General features: G+C 45.2%; 1 protein-coding gene across 1 annotated transcript in view; it reads left to right on the plus strand.

Moving 5' to 3' along the window:
- The window catches only part of PEPD (peptidase D), a 156,096-nt gene extending 133,466 nt beyond the window's left edge, over window positions 1-22,630 (plus strand). The window contains exons 12-15 of the mRNA XM_069739227.1: window positions 4,366-4,514; window positions 14,993-15,177; window positions 17,395-17,586; window positions 22,152-22,630. Coding sequence (XP_069595328.1) covers window positions 4,366-4,514; window positions 14,993-15,177; window positions 17,395-17,586; window positions 22,152-22,304 — 679 coding nt within the window. The 3' untranslated portion in view covers window positions 22,305-22,630. The remainder of the gene's footprint in view (window positions 1-4,365; window positions 4,515-14,992; window positions 15,178-17,394; window positions 17,587-22,151) is intronic.
- Window positions 22,631-22,884: the final 254 nt, after the last annotated feature.

Genomic DNA, 22,884 nt, shown 5'->3' on the forward strand with positions numbered 1-22,884 from the left:
TGATTGACGTCTTAATATTGATGGTAATTTATTCCGTGCGGTCACAGGATGGTGTAATGTCACCACCCTCCATTCTCTATATGTCGCCTGGCAGCAGGGGGCGCAGTTCTCTCTGATTATAGCCTCCCTATAATACACTGCTTTTATATGTAAATTAACATCAGAAGGCAAACTACAACTCCCAGCATGCCATGATTTTACTATATGAAAGCTCAAGTAGATTATTCTTACACAAACACCAGAAAGTCATGGGTGATATTCGCAGCACAGATGGACATGCCTCTGCTGACAGATCCATGGCGCCGGTCAGTTTACTTTGCAGAGATTGGATGGGATTTGTAAAATCTCCCCTACAATGCTGCTTATATAATGCATGGTGGATTTTTAACCTGGAAAACTGAAAATTTGCTGTGTAGTCTATTTGAGTTTCCAGTATTGCATTTTCTTCTCATTCTTGAATCCTCCACCCCTTGTAGACGGGTCATCTCGTGAGACTGCAGAATTCTGGCCCAATTTGTGCCAAACAAATTGCTGTCCTTGCTGCGTGCCACGATTATTATATGTCTTAAATGTTTTCCTGACTGTTCAAGACAGGGATTTATCCTTTTTTTGTGTATGTAAGACCAGGCTGCATATTGCACTATATATGGCTCCCATGATAACAGGGTAACGACCCGGCCTGGGGCGCCCTCTCTGATCGGAGTCCTTGCAGCTGGTGAAGCGTCTGCAGCGCCAGATTTCATTATTTGCTGTGGTTAGTAATAGTGGAGAGGACGGTGCCTGCACATGGCGGCATTAAACAGACGCCTCCGTCAGACGCTCGCCCATTCATTAGCTGTCAGTGAATGATTTCCCAATTACGGCTCATTCATTCTGCTCATAACTGCTGGCACATCTGCTTATCGGCGAGCGTCTGTGCCGAATATCACCGGTTATTTCATTATGATTGAATATCATTGGTCTCAAATATTGAAGCATCAAATCCGGGTCTTTATCGCTGCCCTGAACCAACACGGGCGACTCTGAGAAAACCGTCGTCTGATTGTCAGCGATTATATTATGTGGGCACAGATAAGAAACGAACGTAGCAGATTGTCTAGCTCACGTACTGGTGGTCCACACCTGACACATAAGGAATACACCAGTAAGATTACTGGTGCATCTGCCGATGTATGTCTCAATTATCACTCCCAAACTAGCAAAATGTGAGGTTCGGGGAAAGCGGAGAGTCACTATTATTATCTTTAGTATGGCTGACCGAGCGAGGGGTGGGCAATGACGACCCCTTTAAGTTAGAGACCTGGGAGAGAATGGGCTGTTCTCTCTCATTACTAGTCACCCATCCATCATGGATGCTGAGCTCTGTGCTGTCCGGCAATCTGTGATGTGAGACTCTCTCCTTCCAGTGGGAGCTAACACCGATCATCCGGGATGTTTTCCAGTTTTAGTGCTGTGTTTCGGCGTTCTATTAAAGAGCCCATGCTCTCACACCGATGGATATACATACTTCTAATCTGGAATCCACATGGTGGTGCTGAATTGTCAGATACCAGACGTATGTAACGTTTACTGGAAAACCAACAATCAGTGATAAACTCTCATTCCCAAATCTCTGCTGAAACGTCATCTCCGGACTACGTTATGTCGCCGTGTGATGCCGGATTATGGGCGTTTCTGGACTATATGGTGTCAGATTAGTGGAATTGACATCTGCTATCTGAGTCTCTCTTTTTGTAATATAACTACAAATCCCAGGATGACCCAACAGATGGCAGACTGCAGTTACCAGGATCGTCAGGCCAACAACTGTGGGGGCATTCTGGGATTTGTAGTTTCCTAACAGACATCAGTTGCAGTACTTTGATATAAGGTAATGGTGTTGATTTCCTAATCTGGTCCAATATTTAAAAATTTAATTTTTTACGGTCTAAAAGTGCACCAAATTTATCACTGTAGCCCAAGGTGGGTCGGGTATTTAGCGCATCTTTTTGGTTTATTTTTAGACATTTTTTGCAGGTAAATTCCAGCGTTATTTTGGGAATGCTGTCACACTCTAAGCCGAATGAGATGCAACATTATGTACCAAAATGCAACAAATTTCTGCACATTTTTCCCCAGGCCCCACTCGCAAGCACATTGGTAAACCTCCCACACTCAGTATATATCGTCGGCCTTATAGTCAGTGGTTCTCACAGACGTCCTCTATGTAACAGTGCTGAGAGCGCAATGCAGCGAGGCTAGAACATGTTCTGGTAGAAGCCCCTGTATAGGTCCCCCACATAGAAATATAATGTATATTATCACGTGTGATCCCCCAGCATTACCCGTATAATAGATCACATGAGATCACCTGGCAATACTCGTATAATAGATCACATGTGATCACCCAGCATTACACGTAAAATGCACTGTGTGATCACCCAGCATTACCTGTTGTAGTAAAGCGGTATCCACGCTGTGCAGTGATGAGGCAGTGACCCAGGGAGGGTTGACCCTGGTCTCCCACAGGGACCAGCACAGGGGCAAGTCTCTTCCAAACACAGTCCCATATGGAAGGGTCTTCACCACTCCCACCACATGTTTAATGTCCCCACATGGTGTGCAAAAATTAACCTCCGCGTTCGGGTACTCATGGATTTCTCCATGGATACCCATCACCTCCACTTTCTGTCCTTTGGGGTTGTCCCTGGCAACAAGGGACCCATGGACCAAAGTCACTATGCTCCCCGAGTCCAGGAGAGCCTCTGTTTGGTACCCATTCATGAGTACTTGGCGCAGCTGGGGTTCACTGTCGGCAGGGCCTGTAGTGGCGGTACAGACTGGCTGGTTATACATAGACACATGGTGAGTATACCCGCAGTCCATGGGTTCAGATATCAGGGGGCTGTTGGCAGCTACATGTCCGGGCCCTTGGCACCGCCAACACTTGATCGCTGCGGCACAACTATACCTTGGGGCTGCTGTAGGGGAAACGGGACTTTTATCACCCTCTCTTCGGGTTACCCCCTCCTCACGGGCTCGGTCCTGGTTAGCCCCAACAGTGATTTGTGGACTTCTCCCATGCTCCTGTACAAAGTCTTGAGGGGTACACCGCTCAATCAATCCTACCAGCTGGTCCAGAGTGCCTGGGTTCCCTTGCCCCACCTCACGCTTTATGGCTGCTGGCATCGCCCTCATCAGCCGGTCGACCACCCTCTGTACCATCTGGGCCGGGGTCAAAGTCTCAGGCTGGAGCCATTCCTCCACAAACTGCAATAAGTCATAGGCTTGAGACGTGGTGGGACGAGTCTCTGCAAAGGACCACTGGTAAACCCTCTGATCGCCCCTTACCTTATGGGTCTCTTCTTGGTACCACTGTTTGCCCCTCTTTACACCACTGATGCTCCGGTTGCTGCCACTGCAGCGCTTCTTGCAGCTGCCGCTGGACCTGTAGCTCCTGCTGCTGCTGCTTGCACAATAGTTCCTGCTGCTGCCGCAGGAACTGCAGCGCCTCCTGCTGCTGCTGCAACTGCAGTGCTTCTTGCTACTGCCACTGGAACTGCAGCTCCTGCTGCTTCTGAATGAGGGCCACCTGTATCAAAATCTCCATATTTACAACAGGCTTGCTCACCGACATGCAGCATGCTTTGAGGTATGCCTCAGTTCACACTACCCACATTCTTTCCACCATATGTAGTGCAGCGGTATCCACACTGTGCAGTGATGAGGCAGTGACCCAGGAAAGCTCCAAAACAAAAGTGTCTTTAATGCTTAACTCACAGCAATACACAGCACACAATATCCTCCGGATCGCAGCCTGTAAACATATTCTCCAGATTGCAGCCAATAAACACGCCAGTCCCTCTCTAGACCGGTTGCTGTGGGTGACTGCACCACCGTGTACGCTGTGGATGCCAGGCCTTTCAGCTGCCTTGGCTGTTAGGTTCCGCTTGCCTGTGGTGCCTCACACAGGTGGAGCTCTGCAGAGCTTCTTGCAAACACCAAACTGACCCTGACACACCCAAACCATTTACTGCAGGTTTTTAAACTGGAATCTATGGCATTACCCATATAATAGATCACATGTGATCACCCAGTATTACCTATATAATAGATCACGTGATCATCCTACATTACCCATTTAATAGATCACGTGTGATCACCCAGTATTACCCGTATAATAGATCACATGTGATCACCCTGCATTACCCATATAATAAATCACATGTGCTCACCCAGTACTACCCATATAATAGATCACATGTGATCACCCTGTATTACCTGTGTAATAGATCATGCGAGATCACCCAGTATTACTGTATAATATCTCGTGGTCACCCGGCATTACATGTATGTGACTGATGTCTCCTCTTTCTTGTCTTGCAGCCTGTTTGATATGGGGGGAGAATATTACTGCTACAGCTCGGACATTACCTGCTCGTTTCCAGCCAGCGGGAAGTTCACCGCCGACCAGAGAGCAATTTATGAGGCCGTGCTGAAGTCCTCCCGTGCCATCATGAACGCTGTGAAACCCGGTGAGTCCTGAGCACCTCTGTGTGACTCAAATGACAAAGCACAATAATATCTGAAAGGCGTCGAGTAAAGAGTAAAATCCAGCTGCAGTACCAGGCGCAGCCATGGACAAGAGTGGCGCTGTTTGTGGATGAGGGAAAACAGATTTGTGATTTTGTAATATCATACAACGCGTATTAAATACACGATAATCAAAAGTCACATAATTGTCTCCACCTACACAGCATCATCCAATTTTACAGGAGTGACTTCTGGATTTGCAGCCATTTTGGTTGTCACTTTTCCAGCAGCATTGCCCATGGCTCCCCTCGCTGTGTGGGTTTGGAGCCCTTCTCTCTTTTGATATTTGACATGGCAGAGAACCAAGGACTGTTAGTTTAGCAGGAGCCGCCATATCTGCGGCTGTAACACCGTTGCCTCCCGATACTGGGGTCCTGATGTATCCCCTTCCACTTCTGACCTATTTTTTTCTCCGCGTCCTGCTCTGAAAACCGCACATCCTTCTCGTTGTCTTCTCCTCGCAAGTGACTTCCGATCCGCTTTACCTCCCCGCAGCAGGATTCCTGCCGGCTGTTTACACGTCGTCCCATTCTTCACTAAAAAATGGTGGAAAAGTCGTGTTGTGCAGATTACCATTGCTATAAATTTTGTGTCCCTGTCAGTGGGGCTCGCTGGGGCTGGCAGACCGTCACAGGAAACAGGCCAGCGCCTGGCCGATGGAGACAACATACATGTAGCCTCTGATAGAGTCCTCGCCGCTCTCTTAACTCTGGGGGTGAGGATGTGGCTGTCACCAGTTTCTTTTGATTACTGGTTGATGAATGGCCCCTCTACATAGATGTGAGCCGTCGTTATACGGCAAAACAAGTCCACCCGACCAACAACAGCAGGTAACGGCCTCGCTATTACCCTCTCATGTTTTGTGCTCTCGTTTACTGCCAATTATATAGTTTTCTATTCTACTTTATAAATGACTTTTGCAGTTCTTTTATTTTTTTTAAGATTGAAGAATATAGTTGCCTTTTTTTTAGTTCTTATAGAGCAGGACACGATTTATGTGCCCAAAACTTTACACTAAGACTCAATTTAAACTGGGAGAAAAAAGTTACGGATTTTGCAGTCTGTTCTGTGCAAACATTCAGATTTTTTTCAATTTTACGCAGTTTGAAGTTGCGGACAAGGAACAGCGGGAGGTGGGAGCAACCGCAGATCTACAGACGTACTGTAATGCATGTCAGAAAGCGGGTGTAAACCTCTGGCTGTGATACTTTATAGCGCTCCACACTTATTAGTCGTGACCTATGGCACTCCAATCATAGTAAATTCCTCCGTGGGATCACAGGAGTGTCCTGGTTTCATTCATTGGCTCTCTTGACTTACCCTCCTCAACAACAATGATATCGCAACACCGAAAAAGGAAATATCGTTGGATGATGGAAATCAAAGGATGGCGATAATGATCCACAAATGATAACATTTTCAAAACATCTTGATTTATTTTGTCTGGAGTATGAGCGCTACACGTGGAAATCCCGGCCCTTTCAGTGGAGTATGAGCGCCACACGTGGAAATCCCGGCCCTTTCAGCTTTGGTTGAGGTTAATAATGGTCGTTTGTGGAAGGTTCTGCGGCTAAATGCACTTGGGCAAATTATCAAGGTCCGCTGCTGGCAGCTTCCTTTGCAGTTACCGACCATTATGTTCCAGACGTGTGTGATGAGAGACAAGTCCAGAGATGCTGCAGACCATAAGAGCATGTTTAGGCCTTGCAGGCTGCTCACAGTAGCACAAGGAACATGCGAGCTAGCCATGTAATGTTGATAAATGTCTCCTGGGCCACTTTGAAGAATAGGCCGTACTATTGGATCCAAAACAATGTATCTCCGAGCTATTAGTGCACCTGGTATGAAGACTAGAGAGGTCCGATTACTGTACATTATGCACCTCCACACCATAATTCCGGGAGTAGGACTGGTGTGTCCTTCGCTCTTCATTTATTTCATGCCACGGCTCTCAAAGGTTATCATAGTGCAGAAAAAGGCGGCAATGGAGGCTGAAATTGAGGTCTGTCCTCTTCAGTGATAAGTCCCACTTTTGTCTTGGATACAATGATACAATGGTAGAACCAATGCTGCCTCCTTTTCTCCAAAGGGTCCCAGGAGCTATTTTTCAACGCCAGACCCCACTGTGAGCAGCCTGCGTGGCCTAAACCTGCTCCTCTCACTGCACCATCTCCGTACTTCTGTCCACATCTAGGACGTGATTGGTTGGTGATGACACAGGAGCTGCCAGCAGAGGCTCTTGATGATTTCCCCAAGTGCATACAGCAGCATAACGTTCCTCAAACAACCATTAATAACCTGAGTGATAGCAGTCGAATCAGTAAGTGCATGTGTTCCTGTACAAGTCTTTGACTCTAGACTGAAGAACGAGAGATTTTGAGAATGTGGTTTCCATTTTTCCATCATTTATAGATCAGTGATGTCTTCATCCTGTGATTTCCATCATTCCATAGCTTTTCCTTCTTAGCAGCGGATGTTAGGGACCATGGTTCCTACTACATGTCTGTAGTGCAGGTATATGCATTATACAGATTGCTTGGTCATTTAACTTTGAGAAAATCTTTGGTTTGGATACAAGGGAGGCACAAAATGTTTATATTTATAGTGAAAATTCTTGGACAATTCTGGTATATTTAATGCAGTCTGATAGTGCCAATGCGAAAAGGCCATGTGGAAACCAGCAGTGATCAGAGATCTTCTAATGGGGTCTTTCACGTTCTGAGACCAGCGATTCATCCTAATTGAAGTATAACCTTATTATCACCAGCCGCCTCCTGCAAAGTCTATAATCGTCTCTCCTAGCGAGAAGGAAGGGTGGAGTTGTCCATAGAGGCCAGTCTGGACAGGTCTTGGTTTTCCAGGGGATCATTAGAGGACTTTGTACCAACAATGATGGTGAAGGCCCCATCGGATTTCACATTGCAGCCTCTTTATTGTGCTCATCACAAATGGATCCCAGAGATCGCCCCATTATTGGTGGTCAACCATAAGTGGTCCTTCATGTACCTACTGATGAGTTCAGAAATAGGAACTAAAGCAACATGGAAGTCTGTGGGACATATTACAGTGCCTGTAGTATTTTTGATTCCACCACCCCTGATCCCCTCCATTGCAGTCTGTAGGCGGTGATGCGACGACTTGTCATCCATAACGGCTTTACATCTTTCATTTTCACTAGAGAAGCTAAGCTCGCAGAAATCCTTCCTTTTCTTTAGTTTTTTTTACATGTTCATAACTTATTTATTGTCTTATAAATCCTATAAAAATCCATTCTCTCTCGGTGGCCAAGACAGCGGTGTCGCAACCAGTGCCGAGGTCCAAGCGGAATAAAGACCTCAGAGACTCTTTGTGCGTCGATGCCACAGACCCAGTGAGGGAAACTGGGGAATTTTGCACGATTTCTCCATCGTCAGCGGCTTTTTGCTACTAGTCGGATTCTGAATAGTTTGTGGTTATTCACTTTTGTGTTCATTTATTTGTATATTTATTTTTGTACCGTTCATTGTCTTGAGCTGACACGGCCATTTGTTTTCTTCGGTCTTGAGGGACCATCGAAGGGGGATTGTCTGGCAGATCTTTCGCTCCTTGGTCTTCGGTTGAGTTTTGCAACAAGTTTTTCGGCTGAGTTATACATCCACTGACAGACTGATCTGGGCATCGACAGATGGAGCACACCCTTCCCATTGTGAAAGACTGGAAAATGTTCATCCCTTCCCAGTGGCCCCAAATAATCCTTTACTGTCCTCATCATAAAGGGGTTCTCTCCTTTCTATCAGTTTTCTCTAAAATTACCTTTTAAGAACAAATTACCCACTGGTAATAAGTGTGGGCTCCAAGTAGTCTTCGGACTATTGTGCATTAGTTTAGCTGCAGGGGCGCTATCCGAGCCCCCTATAGCCTTACCCCTGCAAACATTGCACAAGAAGACTTGATGGCGGTGGAAATGATATTTAACAGGCTGATTGATATCAATGCGAGCAATGTGGCCGCCGGCTGCAGTCACACATTGTGATGGTGTCTGAACTGCGCCTCTTCCCCTGGGGCGACCCCCGAGCTGTGGAATATGTACACAGATCAGAGTTGTCCCTCCTCACCAGCGAGGTCTTGGCTTTATGTGCTTGTCAAGGTAATACATGTGTGCACCGTCGCTGACCTGATATGACCCCGCTCTCGTCTTTACCTTGTGTATGAGGAAGTCTGGGGAATTAAACCCCAAGCGAGAGTTGACGTCAGGACATGGGTGTCTCTATGTATAGAACGCCAGAGACTGACAGCCGACACCGTCCTAAGGACGCCGAGTGTCTCACGGCGTCGGCGACTACTTCATGGTAAATACCGACGTCCTCCGACTAATGTAAACTAACCACATTCTGACCATCTGAAAGTCTTCGCTCAGGTCCTTAAGGAATTGTTCGAGGCTTATGTAAAGCATAACACAAGTTATGGCCCCTTTTGATTTATGGGGTCCAAGTCCTGAGACCCCCAATAATACCTTTAAGCCAGTGGTAGAATGGCTCCATTTACAGGGCCAGACACCTCTTACTTTGGACTGAGAACCAGGACCCCCCTATACCAAACATGCTGAACATGGGCTTCAACATCAGACACGAGGTTCTGTAGGTTTCTAATACACTTTGGAGGGGATTTGCCGTACTCCGGTCTTGGAGTATTTTTTGGTGTATGGACAGACCAGAAGATGCAGCAAACTTCTTAAGAGGGGCTGCATATGCTCCAGGAATTAAAATCTGTGCCCACCATGAGCTGACCGGTTTAGAGACATTTTCAACACCAGTTTTCTGACTTGGAGGAGTTGAAAAATTGCCGAAAAAGTGTCAGTTTTTTTGCTGTGTCAAGATCTCTGCTTGCTGACAGTGAATGAAACCATTCTCGTGTCAATTCTTATAACAGTCCTGACCTTGTTACAGCTGAGAATTTGCTGCAATTGCATCCTACTATGAGGCAGAATAGCTCTATACATGCAAAGCTGATGCCACCTGCACTGGTACACTGTAGCAAACAGGAGACATTTTTGTTGTTGATGGTTTTTTCTTTTTTTTTGTTCACAGAGGAAACAATTGTACCCACTTTTGAGATGTGTTAGGTTTGCATGTTAACGGGGTTTTCCAGTTTCAGAAAACCCGTCACTCGGCAGCCGGTTTAAAAAAAAAACAACAAAAAAATAGGCTGTAGTATATTCACCCTTCCCAGGTCCGTCGCTGAGTCTTCTCCGCTGCTCCCGGTGTATTTTGTTGTCTGCTGTGATGACGTCACGTCAGCAGCGCTGCAACCAATAACTGAGGTCAGCAGCTCTGCCCAAATTGACAGCCGCTGAGCTCAGTGATTGACTGCAGCGCCGTTGACTAGACATGGGGAGCAGAGGCGGAGAATCAGCACTGGACCTGGGGAGGGCGAGTAAACCTGTCTGTTTTTTTCTTTTCTTTAAACAAACTGCAGCTGGGGGACAGGGGTTTTCCTAAACTGGAAAATCCCTTTAATAAAAAATTTTCATTGACTGAGAGCAAGAAGAGTTCTTGAAAATGATGAGGATTTGAAACACAAAGGACCCGATTCATCATTTAATCATTTGCATCGTTTGGTTGTTTTATTTTAAGTCACTTTTCTTTTTCTTTCTTGTGACATTCATTGACCTTTTTTCCACCAAACTCTTCAAAATGGCCCACATGGCTCCTGAATTTAGTGCAAAATGAAAAAAAATGCTCTTTATTTTTGTCTTTAACTTTTTTTTTGTGGCTGTCAAGTTCTGTTAAAATGTTACAAAATTTGAGCAAAAATTTTCAGACGTATTTAAAATCACTCCGGGGAGCGAGGTGAGGCCACTGGGGGAAATTTGTGCAAAAATGTAGATACTTCAAAAAAAAACAAAACCCTGCAATTGATAAAACAGCCAAAAACATTTGGAAACACAAAACCTAAACCCACACAGGAAAACATTTTAAAAAAAAAAGACGTAAAAAGGTGCAAATTAAAAGAATAAAGGTGCAAATAAAATAAAGGTGAAAACCAACAAAAAGTAGACTAAAAAGGCGCAAAAGTAATAATGAATCTGCCCAAAGTCTGTTAGAAAAATGCACAAGTGATCATTAGGAAGAATCTGGCATTAGAGAGCGCCTCCTGCAGGAAGATGATGGGAGGTTACTGAGCAGAGCACGTCGGTGTCACCGTTGTCTCATAACTTCCCCAGTAAAGGAATGACTGATCCATTCAGTACTGGCACGATTTGTTCTCACTGAATACGTCTTTATTATACTCCTCATTAATGTCGTCACGATATCTGCGTCCAGACAAAAGGGGCTTTGTGGAAACCAACAGACTGGTGGAAAAGGTGTTTTTTCCTTGCTATTGTTTTTTTTGCAGATAAATGATATTTTTTGCATAATGTGAAGTTCTACAATTTTCCAAGACACTTTACTCCATTTTGTATTCAGTTTTCTAGATCTCTGCTTGCTGTCAGGTGTAGGTTTGGTCAATGATGGACACAGTACAGAAAACTGACGCTTCCTGGTGAATGACTGCAAGCAGAGATCTTGAAAGCGTTTATATCAACACTGTATTCTATTAATTAATTTTCTAAATCTAGATAACCCCTTAATGAAAAGTCTAGAGCTGTGCATGCACTGGTTGAACGTGGTTTCCAGAAGTCCTACGTACCCCATCGTCTCTCTGTCCAAGCCCTAAGGTCCCATTTTGACTCTCTAATTGACTCCAATGCATATGGCCACATCTGCACCCTTGCAGCTCAGTCGGCCTCCTTTGCACAGGTGACTGGTGATTTTTGAGGCGTCAATGATTTCCCATGTCATTATTAATGGCGGAGAGACCCCTGTGACAGCTGGAAAGCTGCACATTACAGTCCTTATCTCGCTCCAGTGGCTGAAGGTTTGAGACAAGAATTGCAGGCTGTCTGCGTCCCCCGACCTCTCACCTCCTGTCTGCAGACTTGACACTAATGAGAACATCAATTCTGCCGCCATTTGCATTGTAAGAAGAAATATGGGTCTGACGCCACCAGGACGCTTGTGACCAGCAGCTGAAATGTGGCTTGTGGTCAGTGACGAACAATACAGCGTTGTGTGTGCAAAGATTACATTCCGGAAAGGCCTCGGAGCATGGATTGGCACCAATGCTAAGCCTGAAGCCGGCAGACATTTTCCAAGGTAAAAGTTTGTCATTTTTGTGGTGACAATTCGAGAAGCCGGAGCTGAACCGTCGCCACCGAGTGATTGGGGTAAATTCACCCACAGTACCAAGTATGAAATGTTCTGCGTGGATTTTGGGTGAAATTTCGGTGAAACTCCGTCCCTTGGGCATATGAATGGCCTGAGCGGAAATTCACTGCACAGTACAGAAGTAGCAGGACCTCAGAGAAGATAAAGAGTTTTGCTAGAGCGTCGTCCAGGGGGCCACGTATGAAGAACCACGTGAACCTGCTCCTACCTGCCGGCATCCCAAGTGCCTCTGCTGATCAGTAGACCCCGCTCCACATCACACTAGGGACATCGGGGATGCCGGCAGGTAGGAGCAGGTTCACGTGGTTCTTCTTACGTGGCCCTGGATCATGGAAATACAAGAAGCTGTCAGGCTCAGGTAGGTAGAGCCACCGGCCAGTCCGTGCACCGGCATCTGATCTCATAATGGCAGAATGTGCCGGATTCTACAACAAATTCCAAGCGTTTTCTTTTCTTTTTTTTTGCCCTCCATGTTCCTTATATTAGCAAATTCCCCAATAATAGAAAATGTATAGGGGGCTCTGACTATTTTATGTTTTCTACTTGTATAAAGTCTGTGACAATCCAGGTCTGTTCCCGATCTGTAGGAAAGGTTCCCGGTGCAGGTCTCCAGTGCATGATGTATAGGAGAAGCACGCGTCCCCCCAGTGATTAGTATTGGGTAAGGTGGTCTGGTTGCATTGGCGGCCAATATTAATAATAGCTACAATTTCTGGCCCGGCCATTGGTTCACTGACCTGTAATACACATGATATCATTTGGCAGCGAGCTGGGGATTAACCAGACATACCATCAGCAGATTTTTTTTTTCCTTTTTTCTGCGACTGGGCAGATACCTTCCATAGTACAAGGACATTTCCTATGAAGCTGAGAGGAGCGGAGTCACAGGGGGAAGGCTGTGTGCGCAATCATCCAAAACGCAGCACTTGACCTACGAGACGTGTCTGGAGACACAAAACCCCTGGAACGACCCGATTATGTCTCTAGCCGAGAGGGTCATCGTTCATTAGGCCTGTAGTCAGAGTCAAATCCCCTGTCGTGGGTAATGGTGGGGGCACTAAGTAAAAATCATCATGAGGCCTTTCACAATTTAACACGTGACGCCCCGGAATATTGGCGCTTATTGGAGACGTCCATAATCTACGACATTAATAAAGGACCTACAATAGAAAACCTCAATTCCTGGGTAAAGAAAGTCTGAAGCCGGACACCTCTGCCATAAGTGATGATGGGGTCCCAGATCTGACTACTTTTTTCTGGAGCGCCTTATTTCTGGCCTATCTGATGTGTGATAAAACATTGGCCTTTATCCACTTTCATTCCTTTGGGAATATTCACACACAGGGCCCCGACTCATTATTTTATTTGTGCCCTTTTTTGGTGTTTCTCACCTGTTTTTCCATTTGTGCCTTATTCTTCTTTTAATTCTTATTCTTCTTTTAATTTGTGCGTTTTATTAAATCTATTTTATATTTTTTGTCTTTGTTATGTTCGTCATTGTGGCCGAGGTTTGGCGTTTCCATGTTTTTAGTTGATTCATCCATTGATGTCGCAACTTTGCTTGCACAAGTCCCCCTCCTAATGTGCTGATTTATGTACTAGTGATGAGCGAATGTGCTCGGATAAGGTGTTATCTGAGCATGCTCAGGTCTTAACAGAGTGTCTTTGGCGTGCTTGAAAAATATGTTCGAATCCCCACAGCTGCATGTCTCGCAACTGTTAGGCAATCCCTGTGTTGTGGCTGTCGAACAGCTGCGAGACATGCAGGCGCAGGGACTCGAACATATTTTCCGAGCATGCTGAAGTCACTCGGTTAGCACCCAAGCAGGCTGAGATAACACCTTATCCGAGCACGTTCACTCATCACTACTATGTACATCTAACTCAGAACTTTATGGGCTAAAATGGAGCACAATTCACAAACCACATGTGCCAATAACAAGAATTTGGTTCCAAAAAAAAGTCCGCAAATACCACAAAAGAAAAAAGTGGCCTAAAAATAAAAAATGCAAAAAATGAATCAGGGCCATAAGGGAAGATGACGACTACTGAGGTGTGGTTGAGATTATTTATGAGTCCCATTCACAATGTGTGTGCAAATATTGCACTTTCCAACACTGTTTTTTTTTTGTTTGTTTGTTTTTTTTTACCTTGTGTAAACGATAATTCTAGGTGTTTTTTCAACTGTAGTTTGGTGACTGGCCCATTATTCTTAGAATTTAGCCCGAAATATATTAGATCTACAGGGAGCCGAACCTCAGGGCCGGGTAATGGCAGCCGCCTCTGTATACGGCACCATTTGATAAAGCAGATATGAAAATGCTGGAAAAAAAAAATTAATAATCCTTCACCTACTGAGCAAAGTTTATTCTTCTGTAGACTTTGTGTGTGTCAAAGGCTGAAAACTGCGGGCAGCCGGTTCTAATGGATTACAGACGATGCACAAGACGAGAGCTCTCCGGCCAAACTGCAGATGAGGATGATTATGTAGGATTACTGCTCTATAGGATGGAGGGAGGGCGGCTGCGAAGGCTGAAATCAAAACTGCATAAGGGTCAGAGCAACTTCTGGTTCCCTCCAAGAAGCTGATTGTTGGGGTCTCATTGGAGCCAGCTTGCACGACTTTAACTTCTTAAAAGAAATTTTTGTATAGTAGCAGTACAGCTGTGTAGGCGCTTGTACGACAATTAAAATAGGTAATACTGTTTTTTGTTTTTTTTAGAAATCCGATGTGGCAGTCATGAGAAACCTGGTGTAAAAGTGATATACAGGTTAGGCTGGAAGTGCACTGGGGCGGTGTCAGTGCACTTAGATGGCTTCCTCATGACACGCCCACTGGTTTGCATAGGTCTTCAACACTAGCGTTCTCATGACTGGCACAACAGATCGCTCCTATAGGACACTGGAGGCCATTATGAAGCCCCCAGCGGACACTTGCTGCCAGGTTTCCTCTGTGAACTTAATGGGGTCCTCCCCAAATAACAAAATGTGCTATTCCAAAGCAGACAACCCTTTTAAAAAGAGTCCGGTCGCCTCTGCTGGAATTTCTGTGTTAAGTATTCAACCCTATACAATGTGAGTTGTCACACATGTGGGAAGATGGCAGGACATTGTAGTCACGCTGTATAGTTCTCATATAGAAGAAATACTAATGACCCTTGTCGTCCTCGTAGATGTGGCATGGCCGGATATGCACCGTCTGGCAGACCGCATCCATCTGGAAGAGCTGGCAAAGATTGGCGTTTTGAAGGGCAACGTTGAGGACATGATCAAGGCTCACATGGGAGCGGTCTTCATGCCGCACGGATTGGGTCACTTCCTTGGCATCGACGTCCATGATGTTGGAGGCTACCCAGAGGTCAGTGCCTTGTGTAATGCGGCCCTAGAAACCAATCACTTAATAAAGAAACATGTGTTTATAGGAAATGGCGACAAACCAAAAGCAAAGATAAAGTCTTCAGTTCTGGTCTTACTTTCCATCATGTCACATCCAGAGCTGCAATCTCAGGATACAGTCCTGTTGTCAGCGGCTTCTGGCTTTGTCTGTCCCTGTAGCCACAAGCGTCTTTTGGAATGGCAGCTAGCAGAACTGATACTGTCGCTCTGGATGTTTGCCAGACGGTTTTGCCGGCCATATTTATACAAGTCCCCAGCCAGTCCAGGTATTTGATGTTTGGTCAGTCTCTTGATTAGTGGAAATTTGCGCTCCTATGAGTGATGCTACCCCAAGGGTGAATAACTCTCAGACTATGTGCACACACAGTCTTTTTGCAGCAGTCAAAAAACGACTCGTTTTCTAGTGGAAACCGCTACAAGAACCACCTTTTTGGGTGACTTTTTTACAGCCTTCTGACTGGACAGTACCTCATTTTGAGCGTTTTCCATCTCGAGACGCTTGCAAGAAGTAACAGACACTTTCTATATTTCCCACCAGGAGATTTTCCAAGTCTGAAGTGGCAGAAAAACACTCAAAAGACAGAACATGTGAACGGCAAACTGGTTTTACAGTAGAACCGATTAGGAAGAGACTTTCAAGGGTTTTTTCTTTAGCAATTTTTCCAGGCGTTTTCAGAGCGACTCTGTTTTAAAGGAAGCCTCAAAAAGCTTTGCTTGCCCATAGACACCTGAACAAAGTCCCCTGAAAACACTGAATAGAATGAACATATGCATCTCTATGTGAAAAATACTCACTGTTCACATGTTCAGGCTTTTGAGAGCTTCTTAACGGCTTCAGATTTCAAAAAGTACCAAGCGTTTCCAAAATACGTCCCAAAAATGCTGGAAGAAATGCTAAAAAAACACTCTGGTGGATCAGAACATTGAAAGAGCGCTCAGGAAATGCAAAAAAAACTTTTTTTCAAAGGAGTTGAATAATTTTGATTGCATCTGTATCATGAATGAAGTATGAAGTCTCTTTATGGGTTTTCCTCTTTGAGAAAAGTGCACCCCAAACACTTTTATACAGGTAACATAACAGAGAGTGACCCTCCCCGGGTCCAGGCTACTCCACAGCTCCCGTCGCTTGATTTGGCTGCAGGTGCAACATAATGTCCACAGGTTGCATTACGGCTGCAGCCAATCAATGATCTTTATTTAGACGCCATGAGCTATCGAATGCAGTGATTGTCTGCAGCGGTGATGCACAATGTCGACCTGATATAACTGCTACAGCCGAATCACTGAAAGCGGAGCAGTGGCGAGGAGCAAGACCTGGGGAGGACGAGTGCTTGCTCTGTTTATGTTGCATATATGAAAGTGTTTGGGGTACGCTGAAAGTGGAAAACCCCTGTAAGATCCTTTAGCGTCTTCTCCATGAGATCAGGATGGGTTGATGCTGTTGTCAGGCGTACAGCGTGGCGTTACATCGGTCACTGTGTGTCCCCTTATATTGTCAGCCCCTCGATGTCTCCAGACGCTCCGTCCAACAGCTGATTCTGTTTTGTGTTTGCGCTCTCTGATTAGCTCTTCTTCCAATGGCCAAAGTATACTTTACTGCTTGTTAGGACTTGGAGCCGGGCTCCGCAGCGTATTCCTGGACGTCTCTGTGACAGGAGAACATATTGTGATAGTCCTGCCGGACGCCATTTGGCTGCACACATTATTTAGAGTACAATCTGGAGAGTCGTTCACATCTTCCGATGTCCGCGGTGCTCGCCTTCCAGGAAACGTGTTTACACTCAGATTGTCCTGTGGGACGTGAAACGCGCCCAGACCGTGCTCTCCTGTATGGACGTGAGCACAATTAAAGGGCCAACTCTCCGTGGCTTTCCAGTAGTTGTGTGCCTGCAACTACAGATAGCTGAGACGTTGCCAAATCTCATTGGTGGATCTATACCTCGCCACGGGCACAGGTATCTCATCTGTGGATGTACAAGAATACATCACATTGGCCTATGGCATAAAACCAGTATCAAAGAGGTACAAAACGCTGATAATTAACCCCCTGGAGCCTCACACATGCCATCCAGGGTATGCTCAATGTAGGCCATGTACATCAGATGTTAATGTGGGTGGCGGGGGCCGCTTATCTTCATGACGTTTGTACCTTATCAATAATATTCTGCTTGTTTTTCAGGGTGTTGATCGTATCGATCTGCCTGGACTTAAAAGTCTCCGCACTGCCCGGGCCCTGCAGGAGAGGATGGTCCTCACCATCGAGCCTGGAATCTACTTCATTGACCACGTCCTGGACCAGGCGCTGGCTAATCCCGCTCAGTCCTGCTTCATCAACAGTCAGGTTCTGCAGCGCTTCAGGGGATTTGGCGGGGTGAGCGACCACATTACTGATCTTCATCTTGCTAATAGTAATGTATAAAGAATCATCCATATCGTCAGAGGTGCATTGGCATAGGCCAGGAATTAGTAAGAAAGTGCAATCTCGATTATTGCACTGTGTAAGGCTGTGTTCACACAGTGCGGCCAATTCGCAGCAGTAGAAGGTTTTATGGTTAAAAGTTGCAGTCTTCTCACTGTTTCCATGCACAGGAACAGCCGTTTTGACTTATATGGGCTGCAACCTTCCCATACAAATGCACCATTACTAATCATCCTTCCTCAGGCCAGATCTGGGTGAGAGCAGGACCATAGCAGGTAGTTGCTCACATCTGCCCCTCTCACCACCGTGAAGCCAAGATGGCAGTACTGGCCCCGTGTATCTATTGGCCAAACATGCTCCCAATCATCCAGCCGATGAGCAAAACGCTAATTCATCATCACATCACATTTTCTAGGGATGAATATACAGGTGCATCTCACAAAGTTAGAATATCATCAAAAAGTTAATATATTTCAGTTCTTCAATACAAAAAGTGAAACTCATATAAAGTCATTACAAACAGAGTGATGTATTTCAAGTCTTTATTTCTGTTAATGTCGCTGATTATGGCTTACAGCCAATGAAAACCCAAAAGTCATTATCTCTGTAAATTAGAATACTTTATAACACCAGCTTGAAAAATGAGTATAAAATCCAAAATGTTGGCCGACGGAAATGTATGTTCAGTAAATGCACTCAATACTTGGTCGGGCTCCTTTTGCATCAATTGCTACATCAATGCGGCGTGGCATGGAGGCGATCAGCCTGTGGCACTGCTGAGGGGTTATGGAAGCCCAGGTTGCTTTGATAGCGGCCTTCAGCTCCTCTGCATTGTTGGGTCTGGTGTCTCTCATCTTCCTCTTGTGACAATACTCCATAGATTGTCTATGGGGTTAAGGTCAGGCAAGTTTGCTGCCAATCAAGCCCAGTGATACTGTTGTTAGTAAACCAGGTATTGGTACTTTGGGCAGTGTGGACAAGGGCCAAGTCCTGCTGGAGAATGACATTTCCATCTCCAAAAGCTTGATGGCAGAGGGAAGCATGAAGGGCTCTAAAATTTCCTGGTAGATGTCTGTGCTGACTTTGGTCTTGATAAAACACAGTGGACCTACACCAGCAGATGAAATGGCTTCCGAAACCATCACTGATCTTGGATACTTCACATTAGACCTTGGAAATCAAGGTCCCAGAGTCTGGAGGAAGAGTGGAGAGGCCACAATTCAAGCTGCTGGAGGTCTAGTGTGAAGTTTCCACAATCAGTGATGGTTTGGGGAGCCATGTCATCTGCTGGTGTAGGTCCACTGTGTTTTACCAAGACCAAAGTCAGCGCAGCCGTCTACCAGGACATTTTAGAGAACTTCATGCTTCCCTCTGCCAACAAGCTTTTTGGAGATGGAAATGTAATTCTCCAGCAGGACTTGACACCTGTCCACACTGCCAAAAGTACCAATACCTGGTTTACAAACAACAGTATCACTGTGCTTGATTGGCAGCAAACTCACCTGACCGTAACCCCATAGAGAATCTATGGAGGAAGATGAGAGACACCAGACCCAACAATGCAGACGAGCTGAAGGCTGCTATCAAAGCAACCTGGGCTTCCATAACCCCTCAGCAGTGCCACAGGCTAAAGGCCTCCATGCCACGCTGCATTGATGCAATAATTGATGCAAAAGGAGCCCCGACCAAGTATTTAATGTATTTACTGATCATACATTTCAGTAGGACAACGTTTTAGATGTTAAAATCATTTTTTCAAGCTGGTGTTATAAAGTATTCTAATATACTGAGATAATGATTTTTGTTTTTTCTTTGGTGTAAGCCATAATCATCGACATTAACAGAAATAAACACGTGAAATAGATAACTCTGTAATGACTCTTTATAGTATATGAGTTTCACTTTTTGTATTAAAGAGCTGAAATAAATTAACTTTTTGATGATATTCTAATTTTGTGAGATGCACCTGTGTATAGGGAATAAATTCTGTGCCTGAATTATAGTTTGGTGCCTGGATGAAAGGCAGCGAGTGGCCTCTTACCCTGCCCTAAGGATGGGGGGATTCTGCTCCCTGCTGTCAGTCCTCTTATCTCCACGCTGATAACATCTAGCTTAAGTCCAGTCATTTTATGGTTTGTGACTCATTTTACGTGAAACAAGGTCAGGGTCGATCAGGAGCAGCTGCCATGTGATTCATCAGAGCGAGGGGCAGATCGGCCAGGACCATATTCTGCTGATAAGATAGAGAATTCCACCATCGGCATATTTCCTGGCGAGATTTGGCACAGCGGGCATCGTAAATGCTTCTTTTAGTTACAAGCCGCAAGTTAATTAGTTTAGGAAAATGTATCTTTTGGAAGTTAATGAGTTGTAGGGAGTTGGCTCCTCTGCCGAGAAGTCAATGGTTTATCTCGTAAAAAGCTCTGACCGCCTTTCCTCGGCGACGGCTTTATGGAGTGAAGGATCTTGGCTGTTATATCCTAGGTGATGAATTATTCAGGAGGTCATGCATCGCTTTACCCAGTAACCCAACTGCAGCCGCTCCTGCCGTGTCGTCACTTGCTCAAGATTTGGGACAAATCCAATCCATACACGTGATTGGAGTGATTTCCGCAAACCTCGTTCTGATATAGAAACTTGTACATGTGAACAAACCCAAGCAACCAAGTCTGACTCCAGTCTTCCTCCTAGAACAAGTTTACACTCGGTGTAGAGCGGAAAAGGGAAAAGAATCATTGATTGCGCTTAAAGGAGATTTCCATCGCCTATTCTGCATCTATAGGTGACATTGCATCATGTGGATGTGCGCGGCCCACAGGTATCAGGCGCCGGTCCGATTCATCAGGACGATAAGCTTCGTTCACCTCCGGAGAATCCCATTATTTTAATTGACTCTCGTCTGGGCCAGTGTAAACCCACCTTTACCTTTTTAAAGAGTCATTACCTTTTTTAAGCAATCCCTTGCTGCTCCAGACCCTCCACTTCTATAGTTTCCATTAACTTCTTGCAGCAATCGCGCGCCATACATCATTCACGTGACTGCTGCAGCCAATCACTGATCATGTGAATGATGTAGGCGCGTGATTACAGCCAGAGACCCAATAGAGATGTCCAGAGGATGCAGGCGCTCGCACCTCTGATGACGCTGCCTCCTTCTGCACTGATACATCTCCTGTTCTCACGTCGGCTTCTGCCATGTGTAGGCCTCAATCATTCAGTCAATCGTTGGCTTCTCTACAGAATGTAACATCCTACGGGCAAACAGGAGGCTCCCACCCTGCAGTAACCTTATTTAATGGGTAACGAGGACAATCCGCTGCCAGAAAATCCTCTTCTGAAAGAAATATTTGGCTACCAATTAACATAGTTATACTAATTAATACTAAATAATGTGTCCTGGAGGGGATTCGTATATTGCGGGGCAGGACGGGACAGGTCGGTGTACGCCTGCAGAGTCAGTGCATGCTTTTTGTTTCATAAAAGTCTTTGAACAAAGCTTAATCCTAATAAAAAGCGAATACCTGCAGCCTGGATGTACGATAGTGCTCTCCTGGAGAGGTTCAGGACAACACCGTGTATGAAGCAAGTTATTTCCTAAGATTCGTCACCAATCTCCTTCAGGTATCTGTACATGAAGAAGCAATTGTAACGTTAAAGGACGGTCAGGTCCAGCTCTGGCCTTTAGTGACGAGTCCCTCCATGGCATCTACATATCCTGGTAAAGCACATAGCTTTACTATATACTTTGCCCACCTGCCCAAGGCGGAAGGAATTGTATAGTGTGTTCACAGGAGTTGTATTTGCTCCAAAAACAGAAGGATCGGGCTGTAATATACATCAGGGATCGGAGATAACTCCAGTGCTGCCCATTTACCCCATTAGATGCCACAATCGTTAGCGGACATGGCTTGTAAGCAGTTAGAAAGATGAAGCCAGTCTCCCAAGATTCAGTTAGGGCAAATTCAGTTTGGAATTGAAAATCCATATATAATGCTCTGAGACACGAGCGCATAATATGCACAGAACCAGAAAAGGGTTAAAAAATAATTATATACGCTTGTCCTATTCTCGCCCCTCACCTATCCTGCGGCTGCAGCTCCCCATCCGGTCCTCATCTTACTTTCGTTAGATCTTCTCTTCTTCAGTCTTCCGGCACTGACTAGGTCTCGTGTTGACGGTGGGTCCTACCTACGTCATTGACGTGTGCCCTTCTGTGATTACACTGGGTGCAACACACATCGTGACATGAGTGTCATGTTGCCATTTTATTGGATTTGTGCACATAGAGTCCTCAAAAATTCAGAATTGCACAATCCCAATTTTTGGAAAAAATTCATAAATTTGATTTGTAAGCTTAGAAGCAACATATCCAAGGGGGATTTCTTTGGCTACGGTCATTACTAGGTCGGCTAGCTTATAAAGCGTGGTATTTCTGGATGGTAATAGTGGCAGACAGCTGCTTCTATTTTAGGGTAAAGGAATATTTGCTTATGCGATTTGCCTCTTTTCTCTTCTAGGTGCGCATAGAAGACGACATCGCCGTCACCGCCAATGGCATGGAATTACTGACCTGCGTTCCTCGCACCGTGGAGGAGATCGAAGCTTTCATGGCGAACTCAAAGGACCAGGGCAAAGCTTTCAGCAAGGTGGTTTCCAGCCAGGAGTTGTGAGCGATTTTCAAGAAAACCTCCACGACCGGATTATTCCTCGTGCCTTTTTTGTTGATCAACTTTTGTAATCTGCAAGAAATAATCATTTTCTATTTAGCAAAGGGAAAAAAAACTGAAAAAAACCTACGATTCCAATCCTGTTTCTAATAATTCTGCTTTTGTAGAGATTGAACAATCAATAATGTGAAGTACAACGAGCCGCACTGTTCACTTAAGTGGATGCAGTTTCTTGGCGGAACAGTTTGGGAATCTTGGCAATTCATCCATGTTATTGCTTTACAGATATATTAACATATCAGTTACCAAATAAATGCATTTAAACAATACGAGAATATACTTTTTTTTTTAGATTCAGTTTTTGTCTATTACCCTGGAGAAATAAAATGTACAGAAAAATGCTCCCTGACAGATCTGACTTCTCCTCTGCAAGTTTCAGACCTGACGCGGAGCCATAATGTTTGTTGGACGCAGACACAGGACACACGATTCAGCCTCGGTCTCTGCGGCATTGTAGTCAGAGAGCCAAACATGGCCCATAAAGAGCCCAGAAATCCACCGCGAGTAGGGGGGTGTTACAAGG

The sequence above is a fragment of the Ranitomeya imitator genome, chromosome 9 (genome assembly GCF_032444005.1).
Source record: "Ranitomeya imitator isolate aRanImi1 chromosome 9, aRanImi1.pri, whole genome shotgun sequence".
In the NCBI taxonomy this organism is placed as follows: domain Eukaryota; kingdom Metazoa; phylum Chordata; class Amphibia; order Anura; family Dendrobatidae; genus Ranitomeya; species Ranitomeya imitator.